The following is a 15,734-nucleotide window of genomic DNA, read 5'->3' as shown; positions in this document are numbered from 1 at the left end:
GGTCACATGGAGAGAATGAGTGAGGAAAGATTGACCAAGAGGATATATGTGTCGGAGGTGGAGGGAACGAGGAGAAGAGGGAGACCAAATTGGAGGTGGAAAGATGGAGTGAAAAAGATTTTGTGTGATCGGGGCCTGAACATGCAGGAGGGTGAAAGGAGGGCAAGGAATAGAGTGAATTGGAGCGATGTGGTATACCGGGGTTGACGTGCTGTCAGTGGATTGAATCAAGGCATGTGAAGCGTCTGGGGTAAACCATGGAAAGCTGTGTAGGTATGTATATTTGCATGTGTGGACGTATGTATATACATGTGTATGGGGGTGGGTTGGGCCATTTCTTTCGTCTGTTTCCTTGCGCTACCTCGCAAACGCGGGAGACAGCGACAAAAAAAAAAAAAAAAAAAAATGTTTGTTGAGTATTCCTGGTAAATTATATGGGAGGGTATTGATTGAGAGGGTGAAGGCATGTGCAGAGCATCAGATTAGGGAAGAGCAGTGTGGTTTCAGAAGTGGTAGAGGATGTGTGGATCTGGTGTTTGCTTTGAAGAATGTATGTGAGAAATACTTAGAAAAGCAAATGGATTTGTATGTAGCATTTATGGATCTGGAGAAGGCATATGATAGAGTTGATAGAGATGGTCTGTGGAAGGTATTAAGAACATATGGTGTGGGAGGCAAGTTGTTAGAAGCAGTGAAAAGTTTTTATCGAGGATGTAAGGCATGTGTACGTGTAGGTAGAGGGGAAAGTGATTGGTTTTCAGTGAATGTAGGTTTGTGGCAGGGGTGTGTGATGTCTCCATGGTTGTTTAATTTGTTTATGGATGGGGTTGTTAGGGAGGTGAATGCAAGAGTTTTGGAAAGAGGGGCAAGTATGAAGTCTGTTGGGGATGAGAGAGCTTGGGAAGTGAGTCAGTTGTTGTTCGCTGATGATACAGCGCTGGTGGCTGATTCATGTGAGAAACTGCAGAAGCTGGTGACTGAGTTTGGTAAAGTGTGTGAAAGAAGAAAGTTAAGAGTAAATGTGAATAAGAGCAAGGTTATTAGGTACAGTAGGGTTGAGGGTCAAGTCAATTGGGAGGTAAGTTTGAATGGAGAAAAACTGGAGGAAGTAAAGTGTTTTAGATATCTGGGAGTGGATCTGGCAGCAGATGGAACCATGGAAGCGGAAGTGGATCATAGGGTGGGGGAGGGGGCGAAAATTCTGGGAGCCTTGAAGAATGTGTGGAAGTCGAGAACATTATCTCGGAAAGCAAAAATGGGTATGTTTGAAGGAATAGTGGTTCCAACAATGTTGTATGGTTGCGAGGTGTGGGCTATGGATAGAGTTGTGCGCAGGAGGGTGGATGTGCTGGAAATGAGATGTTTGAGGACAATGGTGGTGTGAGGTGGTTTGATCGAGTAAGTAACGTAAGGGTAAGAGAGATGTGTGGAAATAAAAAGAGCATGGTTGAGAGAGCAGAAGAGGGTGTTTTGAAATGGTTTGGGCACATGGAGAGAATGAGTGAGGAAAGATTGACCAAGAGGATGTATGTGTCGGAGGTGGAGGGAACGAGGAGAAGTGGGAGACCAAATTGGAGGTGGAAAGATGGAGTGAAAAAGATTTTGTGTGATCGGGGCCTGAACATGCAGGAGGGGGAAAGGAGGGCAAGGAATAGAGTGAATTGGATCGATGTGGTATACCGGGGTAGACATGCTGTCAATGGATTGAATTAGGGCATGTGAAGCGTCTGGGATAAACCATGGAAAGCTGTGTAGGTATGTATATTTGCATGTGTGGACGTATGTATATACATGTGTATGGGGGTGGGTTGGGCCATTTCTTTCGTCTGTTTCCTTGCGCTACCTCGCAAACGCGGGAGACAGCGACAAAGAAAAAAAAATATGAATATTATAGAGGCAAAAAATACTGTAATGGGGAGTCAGTTAGCTGTGAGGTATTCCTCGTTTCAACCATTTCACTGCAGCAGTCTTGATATCTCAGAACATTTTGTATGCAGGATATTATCAAATACTCTAAAAACATATCTCCATCAACTTGTTATTTGATTAATTAGAAGATAATTTTTTAGATGAAATCACATACATGAGACACACACTCCTTAGTTTATGCTACTCCACTGCCAGGTGTCTAATGTACTCTATGAGTATTTTCAGGAATATTTCGTGAGTTGTGTGGTATATATGTAAGTTTTGATACATACAAATATATTTATTAGGGGTTTTCACCACTAATATGTTGTATCACATCAGATTTATACAGCTTCAAGAATTATTGCATGAAATGAGGGTACAGCTCATATACAGGTTTACTTGACATGCCCGCATTTACTGACCAGTGTTTGAAATACATAAACTGTTTTTTCAGGAAACATTGCATAAGACACTGCTACAAGCATTGATGGCTACTGTCTATATATACCATACCTGTAATGAACAGAAAGAAAAATGCCAAGTCATATCTGCCTCAGCCACATTCAGAAGAAAATAAAGTGTATCAGGGTGTATATGCCCCACCTGCAGTGAAGAGTTGACTTATGTACTTTTTTCTCCTTTGTACAAAAGGCATCCCACACAAAACTTCCAGAGAGATTTTCTTTGTTTAAGTGAATATTAAGAATATGTTTTGTAATATCTTCTTATATTTCTGTTTTATATGTAGATATAAAATGTTTCAGGCTGGGATGTTTGAGTGCCTTAATGAAGTTTATAAAGTCCTAACTCCTATTGCTGAAAAGAATAGAGACTGGAAAAAGCTCATTAACATATACTCCAAACTCCAAGATGCATTTACCAAGATTGATGCTCTTGAGGGAAGAAGAGTATTTGGCACATACTTCCGTGTAGGATTCTATGGATCCAAATTTGGAGATTTGGATGGAGAGGAATTTATATATAAGGAACCTATGTTGACAAAGCTACCTGAGATCTCGCATAGATTAGAGGTAGGTAATAGAATTTTATTTCATGTGTTATTTCCTTGTAATATTAAAAGGACACATAAAATCCTTATGGTGTATTTTTTATTTTAATTCATTTTATAGCAATGTACCAGATGAGCATTTTATTTGTAAGAGATAGTGCACATTATACTAGTTTGTTTTCATCCATTGTCATAACCTGTACCTTAGCAGAATTTCATAGACTCCCTACTAGATTTTTCTTCCCCCCTTACTCTCACATTTTATTGTTAAATATGTTTTTAGGGTTCATTTGTGAAACCTTATCTTTTGTAAGCATGTTGAAAAATATATGTGTTAAAATGTTAAGGGTGAAGATTTTCTCACCTCTGAAGTAGGTTCATGGCAAACAGTTGGGGTTAGTTAATCCACTTTGAGATAGTGTATAGGATAAGTGTTATGAAAGACAAGAGGGAAGTGGAAAACAGTGTTCCAGCATCTATAATACTTTTGCCACACAAAAGTTGCTGTCTCTTAGGTGCAGGATGAAGTGCCATATGAAGTCTGGCATCCTATACAGAGTATCATCTCATAATACTGAACTGTTGTAACTCTCTTGTCTTATTTTACTTTTAGGATTTAAGGACAGTGTCTCAATGGCAGTATCAGCAAAAAAATGTATCAAGATCAAAAAGCAAACTTTTCAGCACATGTCAGTCTGGTAGCTACTAGAAGCATGCTGTTAGGCAGTGATACATATACAAGAGAGTATTTGATACATGAATCTCAGAGAAAAGAAATCGAAACACATTCCCTTTACTTCCTTTATATCAGTATTGTTTTGTTCACAATAGGCAATTATGAATTACTTTGGGAATCACCAAAAGGCATCCTGTAAAGTCTTTAGTAATTGATCAGAATGTTGTGGTAATACTCATCAGTGTTACAGGTTGCCATACAGGACTCAGTAACCCATAGTGTTGCATAACCTCTGTGGTATGGTTTTTGTTAACTCAAGATTTGGCTGTTATGATGTCTGTTTTCCCCCTACTGCTAAAATTTGGATTTTTTCCCCTTTATCATACCCTTCCTAATCATCAAAAGCTGTCCCCTTTTGAATAGGTAAGCTTTGCAGTTCCTCAGAAACTATGCACTTGTTCTATTACTTATCCCTCATTTCCCTTGCCCTTTTTATATTCAGTGCCTGTCCTTGATGTGGACTAATGTCTCTGAGAAATTTGGTTTTAAAAGACTTTGCTCTTTGTAAAAAAAATAAATGCTTGAATTCTTAATTATAAAGACATTGAACCAAAAAGTTTTGCTTTTAGATTTTTTTTTTGTCAAAAGCAAAGCAGTGCTTGATAACTCATGGTTATCTAGAATTAATTAGTACAGGCATCAGGGTTGCATCTTTGGCTTGCCCATACAAAAGAGGAAATGCACTGGGAGTGAGTAGTATTGCTGTGGAAAAGTCTAGGTTACAAGGAGTAGACATGGGTATGTTTGAGGAGTAGAAATGGATATGTTTGAAGGAATAGTGGTTCCAACAATGTTGTATGGTTGCGAGGCGTGGGCTATGGATAGAGTTGTGCTCAGGAGGATGGATGTGCTGGAAATGAGATGTTTGAGGACAATGTGTGGTGTGAGGTGGTTTGATCGAGTAAGTAACGTAAGGGTAAGAGAGATGTGTGGAAATAAAAAGAGCGTGGTTGAGAGAGCAGAAGAGGGTGTTTTGAAATGGTTTGGGCACGTGGAGAGAATGAGTGAGAAAAGATTGACCAAGAGGATATATGTGTCGGAGATGGAGGGAACGAGGAGAAGTAGGAGACCAAATTGGAGGTGGAAAGATGGAGTGAAAAAGATTTTGTGTGATCGGGGCCTGAACATGCAGGAGGGGGAAAGGAGGGCAAGGAATAGAGTGAATTGGATCGATGTGGTATACCGGGGTTGACGTGCTGTCAGTGGATTGAATCAGGGCATGTGAAGCGTCTGGGGTAAACCATGGAAAGTTGTGTGGGGCCTGGATGTGGAAAGGGAGCTGTGGTTTCGGGCATTATTGCATGACAGCTAGAGACTGAGTGTGAACGAATGGGGCCTTTGTTGTCTTTTCCTAGTGCTACCTCGCACACATGAGGGGGGAGGGGGATGGTATTCCATGTGTGGTGAGGTGGCGATGGGAATGAATAAAGGCAGACAGTGTGAATTGTGTGCATAGGTATATATGTATGTGTCTGTGTGTGTATATACATGTGTACATGGAGATGTATAGGTATGTATATTTGCGTGTGTGGACGTGTGTGTGTATACATTGTGTATGGGGGTGGGTTGGGCCATTTCTTTTGTCTGTTTCCTTGCGCTACCTCGCAAACGTGGGAGACAGCGACAAAGCAAAATAAAATGAATAAGGAGTAGACAGTAGTATGATAAGATGGTTTTTCAACATTAGTAAAGATTATATTCTAAATTTTTCAGAGTTTCTATTCTGACCGATTTGGTGCTGAAAACACTGTAATCATCAAGGACAGCAACACAGTTGACATCACGAAGCTAAGCTCAGATAAAGCCTGCATTCAGATTACTTATGTTGAACCATACTTTGATGAGTATGAGTACAGAGACAGAATTACATCCTTTGAAAAGAACTACAATATCAGTAAGTACGAGTACTTTATTGCAACTGTATTTTTTGTTACTTCCATAAGAACAGATAGTGGATGATGATCTTCATAGTTGTAAATGTAATGATTTTTTTTTTTTTTTTGGCTGTCTCCCGCGTTTGCGAGGTAGCGCAAGGAAACAGACGAAAGAAATGGCCCAACCCACCCCCATACACATGTATATACATACGTCCACACACGCAAATATACATATCTACACAGCTTTCCATGGTTTACCCCAGACGCTTCACATGCCCCGATTCAATCCACTGACAGCACATCAACCCCGGTATACCACATCAATCCAATTCACTCTATTCCTTGCCCTCCTTTCACCCTCCTGCATGTTCAGGCCCCGATCACACAAAATCTTTTTCACTCCATCTTTCCACCTCCAATTTGGTCTCCCTCTTCTCCTCGTTCCCTCCACCTCCGACACATATATCCTCTTGGTCAATCTTTCCTCACCCATTCTCTCTATGTGCCCAAACCATTTCAAAACACCCTCTTCTGCTCTCTCAACCACGCTCTTTTTATTTCCACACATCTCTCTTACCCTTATGTTACTTACTCGATCAAACCACCTCACACCACACATTGTCCTCAAACATCTCATTTCCAGCACATCCATCCTCCTGCGCACAACTCTATCCATAGCCCACGCCTCGCAACCATACAACATTGTTGGAACCACTATTCCTTCAAACATACCCATTTTTGCTTTCCGAGATAATGTTCTCGACTTCCACACATTCTTCAAGGCTCCCAGAATTTTCGCCCCCTCCCCCACCCTATGATCCACTTCCGCTTCCATGGTTCCATCCGCTGCCAGATCCACTCCCAGATATCTAAAACACTTCACTTCCTCCAGTTTTTCTCCACTCAAACTCACCTCCCAATTGACTTGACCCTCAACCCTACTGTACCTAATAACCTTGCTCTTATTCACATTTACTCTTAACTTTCTTCTTTCACACACTTTACCAAACTCAGTCACCAGCTTCTGCAGTTTCTCACATGAATCAGCCACCAGCGCTGTATCATCAGCGAACAACAACTGACTCACTTCCCAAGCTCTCTCATCCCCAACAGACTTCATACTTGCCCCTCTTTCCAAAACTCTTGCATTCACCTCCCTAACAACCCTATCCATAAACAAATTAAACAACCATGGAGACATCACACACCCCTGCCGCAAACCTACATTCACTGAGAACCAATCACTTTCCTCTCTTCCTACACGTACACATGCCTTACATCCTCGATAAAAACTTTTCACTGCTTCTAACAACTTTCCTCCCACACCATATATTCTTAATACCTTCCACACAGCATCTCTATCAACTCTATCATATGCCTTCTCCAGATCCATAAATGCTACATACAAATCCATTTGCTTTTCTAAGTATTTCTCACATACATTCTTCAAAGCAAACACCTGATCCACACATCCTCTACCACTTCTGAAACCACACTGCTCTTCCCCAATCTGATGCTCTGTACATGCCTTCACCCTCTCAATCAATACTCTCCCATACAATTTACCAGGAATACTCAACAAACTTATACCTCTGTAATGTAATGATAGCTATGGTAATTAAGTTCGTTTTTAGGCCCCCAGATAACTAGATATAGTGATTAACCATTTCACCTGACCTTCATGAAGATCATCTTTCCCTGGGGAAGGGAAGCCGCAGAAATGTGTGTAAGGCCTTGTGAATAGGATGTTCTGGTTTCAGTGCATTAAACAGTTAGAGAATGGTTGTAAGCAAGTGAGATCATTTTTGTTTGTTCCTGGTATTACCTTGCTAACACAAAAAATTGGGAATAGGTGTGAAAGATTTTTTCGTAGAACCTCTTTTGAAGATAGTCTTGATGTTACCTAAAACATCTTTCCAGACACTCTTGGACCCCATGACTTTGCTGTTCCCATTTGCAGGGAAATGAGATCTCCTTTGGAGTGATAAGGTCTTTTGAGAAATTGTACTCCGAATGGTGCAACCTTGCCAAAGGTGACTTTTCAACTTATATATTGTAAAGGGTACTTAGATAATATTGTGTACTTTTTTATTCAAATGAATAGACTGATAATGTACGTGTATTGTGCTGTATGGTTCTTAACAGGTTTATATTATGTTATACTTATGTACAGTATTGTGTGCTTTATTGTTTTGATGAAACTTAAGATTGAAAAGTATCTGTACTGTACTGTATGTCTCTTGACATGTTTATGACATAGTATACTTGTATATAGGATTGTGTACTTTTTTGTTTAAATACTTATGTTTCTTGACATTTTATTCATATTTTTTGTGAAGCTATTTTATGACAAGAAATCTCCTCTAGAAACACAATTCCCATTGTTCTTTTCTTTCAAACTATTCGCCATTTCCCGCATTAGCAAGGTAGCGTTAAGAACAGAGGACTGGGCCTCTGAGGGAATATCCTCACCTGGCCCCCTTCTGTGTTCCTTCTTTTGGAAAAAAAAAAATTACAATGCCCATTGTATCCTTTGATAAGATTGGCTTCATTGAATGATTGTTGAATTATGGTGCATTTTCCAGGAATGCATCTCCAAGATATAGATGGAATATCTTTGTTTTCATTTGTTTTGCAAGCTTCTTTGAAATATTTATGTAACAATTTACTATTGATCCACATGGAAAGAAATGATGAATTTCATGAAATCTAGTATTTAATGCAGTCCATAACTCTTAAACAGTGAATTCAAAATCTTACACTATTTTCACAAGAAAGGAGTGAGCAGTTTTCCTTTATGAATTGATATGTCAGCATGCAAGAGTAAAAACAGATGCACAGAAAGAAATATAACTACCTCTGCACTGGACTGGTGGAGTGTGTGGGAGGGGGATGGTGTGGCTGCCACGTCTGACAATTCTTGGTAAGAGGGGAGGATATTAAAGGCTTAATTCTTTTTCTTTTGAACACGGTATCATACACTTTTTTGTTTCTTACACAGCAAAGATAATATGGATATATCCCCCATCATTAGGGGAAAGAAGTCTCTGTCCTTACATGCCTCCTTCACACACACCTTTCCTTGCATTCTTCCACTATTTCTCTCCCTCTAGTGCTCTTGCGCTTGTTTCCCAAAGTCATAGGTGGTCTCCCTTTCATGCCAACTCCATTAGTCGTACTTTCATACACTCTCTTTTGTAAATTCCCCATCTTATAATCTTTCCTCATGCTCAAACCACCTCAAAGTATTATGTTTCACCCTCTCAGTGACTCCACAATTCACTTGTTTTGCATTCTTGCCATACCAAATCAATCATACACCCCTTCCTATCATTCTTCACGCCATCTAGTCATAACTCATGCTCCTCTCATATAGCTCAGTTCCACAGCCTGGAGTCTTGTCCTTTGGGACTCGTTTCATATCCTTGTTTTAGCTGTGTGGGTCAGGATCAGGAGGACTATGCCATCCCTTGATTTTTTCTTCTCATCTCTGCTTATGCCTTTATCCTTCATTATCTTGTAAGGAACCCAGTAACTCTTCTTCCCTTGCATTACTGTCTCCCTTATCTCCCTTTCCATATCACCAGATTTACCCGAGATATTCCTTGCATACAGTAAACCCTCAATTTAAGAGACTGATCAGGGAGAGGGGCTGTTAATGCCGAAAGTCTGTTAAATCGTATGTAACCCATGGGCCATTTTTTGATACAATGCAGTGTACAGTGCACATGCTTTTTTTTCTTAACTCCTCCATCACTTGATGCCATTTTGAATTGTAAGGATTGCAAAATTTTTGATAAAGTCAAAATTATCTGTATACAACCAGACTGCACGATAGCTTGAGGCAGACTGAGACCAAAACAAAGCAAGTATACCCCATGCCACCAAAGCAGGTGCGGTACAGAATGCGTGTGGTATGGCGCTTGATATTTTTCATTTATTTTTTTTCAAATCATTATTAATTAATGTATTATTATTTGTCTGGTCCGTTAGATCTGAAATCTGTTAAATCAGGGTCCATGAAATAGAGGGTTTACTGTACTTAAATTCTCTCACCTCTGCCAGTCTTTCTCCCCACATATCTTTAACACAGTTTAGTGCACTTCTGTCACCCTATAGGGCTTTGCAAAATGTAAGTTTTCGCTTACAGCGACAAAGCAAAATAAATAAATAAATAAAGTTTTTACTCTGTTTTCTTTCTGATGCCATTACTTTACTTTTATTCATGTTTATCTGCAATCACTTACACTCATCATGAAACACACTTACACCCCTCTGCAACTCCCCTTCACTCTCAGAAAACAACACAGGATCATCCAAGAAAACAGGCTTATCACAAGCTGTCATACCTCACCACCACATTCTAGTTGTACATCCTCTTTCCTTAGTTTTACTTTCATCTACATTTTCACTTCATCCATATTTTATTTTTTTTTTATTATACTTTGTCGCTGTCTCCCGCGTTTGTGAGGTAGCGCAAGGAAACAGACGAAAGAAATGGCCCAACCCCCCCCGTACACTTGTATAGACATACGTCCACACACGCAAATATACATACCTACACAGCTTTCCATGGTTTACCCCAGACGCTTCACATGCCTTGATTCAATCCACTGACAGCACGTCAACCCCGGTATACCACATCGCTCCAATTCACTCTATTCCTTGCCCTCCTTTCACCCTCCTGCATGTTCAGGCCCCAATCACACAAAATCTTTTTCACTCCATCTTTCCACCTCCAATTTGGTCTCCCTCTTCTCCTCGTTCCCTCCACCTCCGACACATATATCCTCTTGGTCAATCTTTCCTCACTCATTCTCTCCATGTGCCCAAACCAGGGTCAATCTTTCCTCACTCATTCTCTCCATGTGCCCAAACCACTTCAAAACACCCTCTTCTGCTCTCTCAACCACGCTCTTTTTATTTCCACACATCTCTCTTACCCTTACGTTACTCACTCGATCAAACCACCTCACACCACACATTGTCCTCAAACATCTCATTTCCAGCACATCCATCCTCCTGCGCACAACTCTATCCATAGCCCACGCCTCGCAACCATACAACATTGTTGGAACCACTATTCCTTCAAACATACCCATTTTTGCTTTCCGAGATAATGTTCTCGACTTCCACACATTCTTCAAGGCCCCCAGAATTTTCGCCTCCTCCCCCACCCTATGATCCACTTCCACTTCCATGGTTCCATCCGCTGCCAGATCCACTCCCAGATATCTAAAACACTTCACTTCCTCCAGTTTTTCTCCATTCAAACTCACCTCCCAATTGACTTGACCCTCAACCCTACTGTACCTAATAACCTTGCTCTTATTCACATTTACTCTTAACTTTCTTCTTCCACACACTTTACCAAGCTCAGTCACCAGCTTCTGCAGTTTCTCACATGAACCAGCCACCAGCGCTGTATCATCAGCGAACAACAACTGACTCACTTCCCAAGCTCTCTCATCCCCAACAGACTTCATACTTGCCCCTCTTTCCAAAACTCTTGCATTTACCTCCCTAACAACCCCATCCATAAACAAATTAAACAACCATAGAGACATCACACACCCCTGCCGCAAACCTACATTCACTGAGAACCAATCACTTTCCTCTCTTCCTACACGTACACATGCCTTACATCCTCGATAAAAACTTTTCACTGCTTCTAACAACTTTCCTCCCACACCATATATTCTTAATACCTTCCACACAGCATCTCTATCAACTCTATCATATGCCTTCTCCAGATCCATAAATGCTACATACAAATCCATTTGCTTTTCTAAGTATTTCTCACATACATTCTTCAAAGCAAACACCTGATCCACACATCCTCTACCACTTCTGAAACCACACTGCTCTTCCCCAATCTGATGCTCTGTACATGCCTTCACCCTCTCAATCAATACCCTCCCATATAATTTACCAGGAATACTCAACAAACTTATACCTCTGTAATTTGAGCACTCACTCTTATCCCCTTTGCCTTTGTACAATGGCACTATGCACGCATTCCGCCAATCCTCAGGCACCTCACCATGAGTCATACATACATTAAATAACCTTACCAACCAGTCAACAATACAGTCACCCCCTTTTTTAATAAATTCCACTGCAATACCATCCAAACCTGCTGCCTTGCCGGCTTTCATCTTCCGCAAAGCTTTCACTACCTCTTCTCTGTTTACCAAATCATTTTCCCTATCCCTCTCACTTTGCACACCACCTCGACCAAAACACCCTATATCTGCCACTCTGTCATCAAACACATTCAACAAACCTTCAAAATACTCACTCCATCTTCTCACATCACCACTACTTGTTATCACCTCCCCATTTGCGCCCTTCACTGAAGTTCCCATTTGCTCCCTTGTCTTACGCACTTTATTTACCTCCTTCCAGAACATCTTTTTATTCTCCCTAAAATTTAATGATACTCTCTCACCCCAACTCTCATTTGCCCTTTTTTTCACCTCTTGCACCTTTCTCTTGACCTCCTGTCTCTTTCTTTTATACATCTCCCACTCAATTGCATTTTTTCCCTGCAAAAATCGTCCAAATGCCTCTCTCTTCTCTTTCACTAATACTCTTACTTCTTCATCCCACCACTCACTACCCTTTCTAATCAACCCACCTCCCACTCTTCTCATGCCACAAGCATCTTTTGCGCAATCCATCACTGATTCCCTAAATACATCCCATTCCTCCCCCACTCCCCTTACTTCCATTGTTCTCACCTTTTTCCATTCTGTACTCAGTCTCTCCTGGCACTTCCTCACACAGGTCTCCTTCCCAAGCTCACTTACTCTCACCACCCTCTTCACCCCAACATTCACTCTTCTTTTCTGAAAACCCATACAAATCTTCACCTTAGCCTCCACAAGATAATGATCAGACATCCCTCCAGTTGCACCTCTCAGCACATTAACATCCAAAAGTCTCTCTTTCGCACGCCTGTCAATTAACATGTAATCCAATAACGCTCTCTGGCCATCTCTCCTACTTACATAAGTATACTTATGTATATCTCGCTTTTTAAACCAGGTATTCCCAATCATCAGTCCTTTTTCAGCACATAAATCTACAAGCTCTTCACCATTTCCATTTACAACACTGAACACCCCATGTATACCAATTATTCCCTCAACTGCCACATTACTCACCTTTGCATTCAAATCACCCATCACTATAACCCGGTCTCGTGCATCAAAACCACTAACACACTCATTCAGCTGCTCCCAAAACACTTGCCTCTCATGATCTTTCTTCTCATGCCCAGGTGCATATGCACCAATAATCACCCACCTCTCTCCATCAACTTTCAGTTTTACCCATATTAATCGAGAATTTACTTTCTTACATTCTATCACATACTCCCACAACTCCTGTTTCAGGAGTATTGCTACTCCTTCCCTTGCTCTTGTCCTCTCACTAACCCCTGACTTTACTCCCCAGACATTCCCAAACCACTCTTCCCCTTTACCCTTGAGCTTCGTTTCACTCAGAGCCAAAACATCCAGGTTCCTTTCCTCAAACATACTACCTATCTCTCCTTTTTTCACATCTTGGTTACATCCACACACATTTAGGCACCATATGTATGTTAAAAAGCCATGGTGACATCACACAGCCCTACCTTACACATATATACTGAAACTTTTGGTCATCTCTCCATCCAGCTCCAAGTGGGAAGAAGGGGCATAACCGGCATGTTTTGGGCTGTCCTTCCTTACCTGGCAATAAGAAGGAAGGACATTGAGGTCTTTGTTGTTTTTATTGGGCTGGTGAATAATGTGCATATTATATATATGTAGAAATATTACCCTACACTCACTAAATGATATACAATGCACTGCTCTGTAGATAATACTGTACAGTAAGAATAGATATAGACCATTTGTTACCTAAGTTTTCCATCACTCCAAGATTACATCCATGAAAATTTGGCGCATGTTGTGTAATTTCTTTGACATTTTTGATAAAGGCTGAACATGAAAGGCACCCTCTGAGTCACTTTTTTCTCATTTCAAATGTTATTTGTCTCCACATTCCTCACCGTCTGATATATTTAATGATTAATGTTCTGTTACATCACTTAGTCATCTAACAATCTACATACTTTCTTTGGGGTTACTGTACACTTGACCTGAGGGGTTGACAGATGTACAGGCAGTACACTGGTGATTATAGAAGTATGGAGAAGAGCATTTTTATATTCTGCATCAGTGTGCAACAGGATATGTTTCTATAGACTATGTCAAAAGGATATTTGAAGAGGTTATTTTTTTTTTATTATACTTTGTCGCTGTCTCCTGCATTAGCGAGGTAGTGCAAGGAAACATAGGAAAGAATGGCCCAACCCACCCACGTACACCTGTATATACGTACATGTCCACACACGCACATATACATACCTATACATTTCAACGTATACATATATATATACATACACAGACAACATATATACACATGTCCATAATTCATACTTGCTGCCTTTATTCATTCCCGTCACCACTCCGCCACACTTGAAATAACAACCACCTCCCCACCGCATGCATGTGAGATAGCACTAGGAAAAGACAACAGAGGCCATATTCGTTCACACCATCCTTAAATAGTATACATCATCATACCAGGTTGGCTGCAGTTTAACAGTAAAGTACTTCTTAGAAAAATTTTATGGAAAACAGTTTTAGAGAGTAACAGCCTATTAACACCTTCACATATTTATCACATCTCGTGCACATCATATGTGTTTGGTTATACATGCACTGATGACACCATACTGGCAACTGATTTGAAAAGAATGCTAAAAAGTAACTTTTTAAGTTCTTAATACCACATATATGCATTTTCCTTCAGTAATATTTTGCTTGATTTGCCATTCCTTAGATGTCATGAGTAATGAGCTTAAACCACAACCCCTTACCCACAACTAGGCCCCACAAACCTTTTCATGGTTTCCTCCATCTGTATGATATGCCCTGGTTCAATCCATATACAGCACATGGCCCCTATTCCCTGGCATCATGGGGTGCTAAGAATCTCTGGATTTCTGCCTGACTCTCCTGCCAGTGATAGGAAGGGCTCTGGCAGTAGTAATACAGGCCTCTCCCATGACCTTTCCCCTGTCTGTTAGACTTTCTTCTTTTCTATTCACTATACCAGTATTCGTGGTCTCTCTAGTAATCTTTCCTCAGTTGAACACCACCTATCTATTACCTCTCCTAATATCTTACTTCTGTCTGAGACATAGTAGTCTAATGTTCTCTAGTCCCTTTTTCATTTCTAACTATAACTTGCACTCATGATTCCTGTTCAAAGATGGTCTTTGCTTATTCCAACATCAACCCATCGGTTGTACACCTCAAGGACCTTGAGTCTCCAAACTTTGAAGTTATGTGGCTCAAGGGCTGTCTCCCTACTTCTGCGCTTTTCCTCTTTTTCATCTGTTGCTCTCCTAATTCTTCAAATTTTATGTCCTTCTTTGACTATCTAAACTCCTGCCACGAGACTGTGACATCCTCTCACCCGCAAGCCAAGATCCTTTACCTCGGGATTGGAAAAAATCTCTTTCCTGTGGCTCCCATTTAGCTTTTATTACTGCCTGTAATCACTGCAAGCACGTTATCCATGGAGGGAAGTGTGATAACCTCTCCTCGTCATCCACTAATAGGTCTCTTTAGTCTACCTTTCCTTCACTTTTCCGCTCTGATGGTACTGTCGCTGTTTCTCCCATAGACAAAGCAACTCTCTTTGGTTCCCGTTTCTTGTCTAACTCCACCTTTGATGACTCTAACGTTTCTCTGCCCCTTGATGCTCCTCTTACTAATCCTATGCCCCTTCCTTTAATCTCTTTTCAGACTGTTCGAAAACTGCTTCTTTCTCTGGACACAAGCAAGCCATAAGTCTTGATGGCATCCATCCTCATGTACTGAAAGAGTGTTCCTCTGAACTTGCACCAGTGCTTCCTTGTCTGTTTTGTTTCTGTGTAAAAACCAAAACTTTTCCTTCTCCTTGGAAGCAAGCATTGATACCTCCCATCCCTAAGAAGGGTGACTATTCTGACCCCTCTGACTATCACCCTGTTGCTTTCACATCTACCATTTCCAAAGTCTTTGAATCCCTCCTCAACTCCCATATCGCTAAACACCTTGAAAATCAGTCTTCTCTCCGATCACCAGTATGGCTTCCA

General features: G+C 40.8%; 1 protein-coding gene across 6 annotated transcripts in view; it reads left to right on the top strand.

The window, feature by feature from the left end:
• Zir (dedicator of cytokinesis) overlaps positions 1–15,734 on the top strand; it is a 304,369-nt gene that overhangs the window by 263,746 nt on the left and 24,889 nt on the right. For all 6 annotated transcript variants that reach the window (XM_071661769.1, XM_071661767.1, XM_071661771.1 and 3 more), the window contains 2 exons: positions 2,676–2,942; positions 5,370–5,550. In XM_071661769.1, coding sequence (XP_071517870.1) covers positions 2,676–2,942; positions 5,370–5,550 — 448 coding nt within the window. The remainder of the gene's footprint in view (positions 1–2,675; positions 2,943–5,369; positions 5,551–15,734) is intronic.

This window comes from Panulirus ornatus, chromosome 5 (assembly GCF_036320965.1).
Source record: "Panulirus ornatus isolate Po-2019 chromosome 5, ASM3632096v1, whole genome shotgun sequence".
NCBI lineage: Eukaryota > Metazoa > Arthropoda > Malacostraca > Decapoda > Palinuridae > Panulirus > Panulirus ornatus.
The sequence above is the reverse complement of the archived record's forward strand: the minus strand, read 5'-3'. Positions and strand labels throughout refer to the sequence as shown.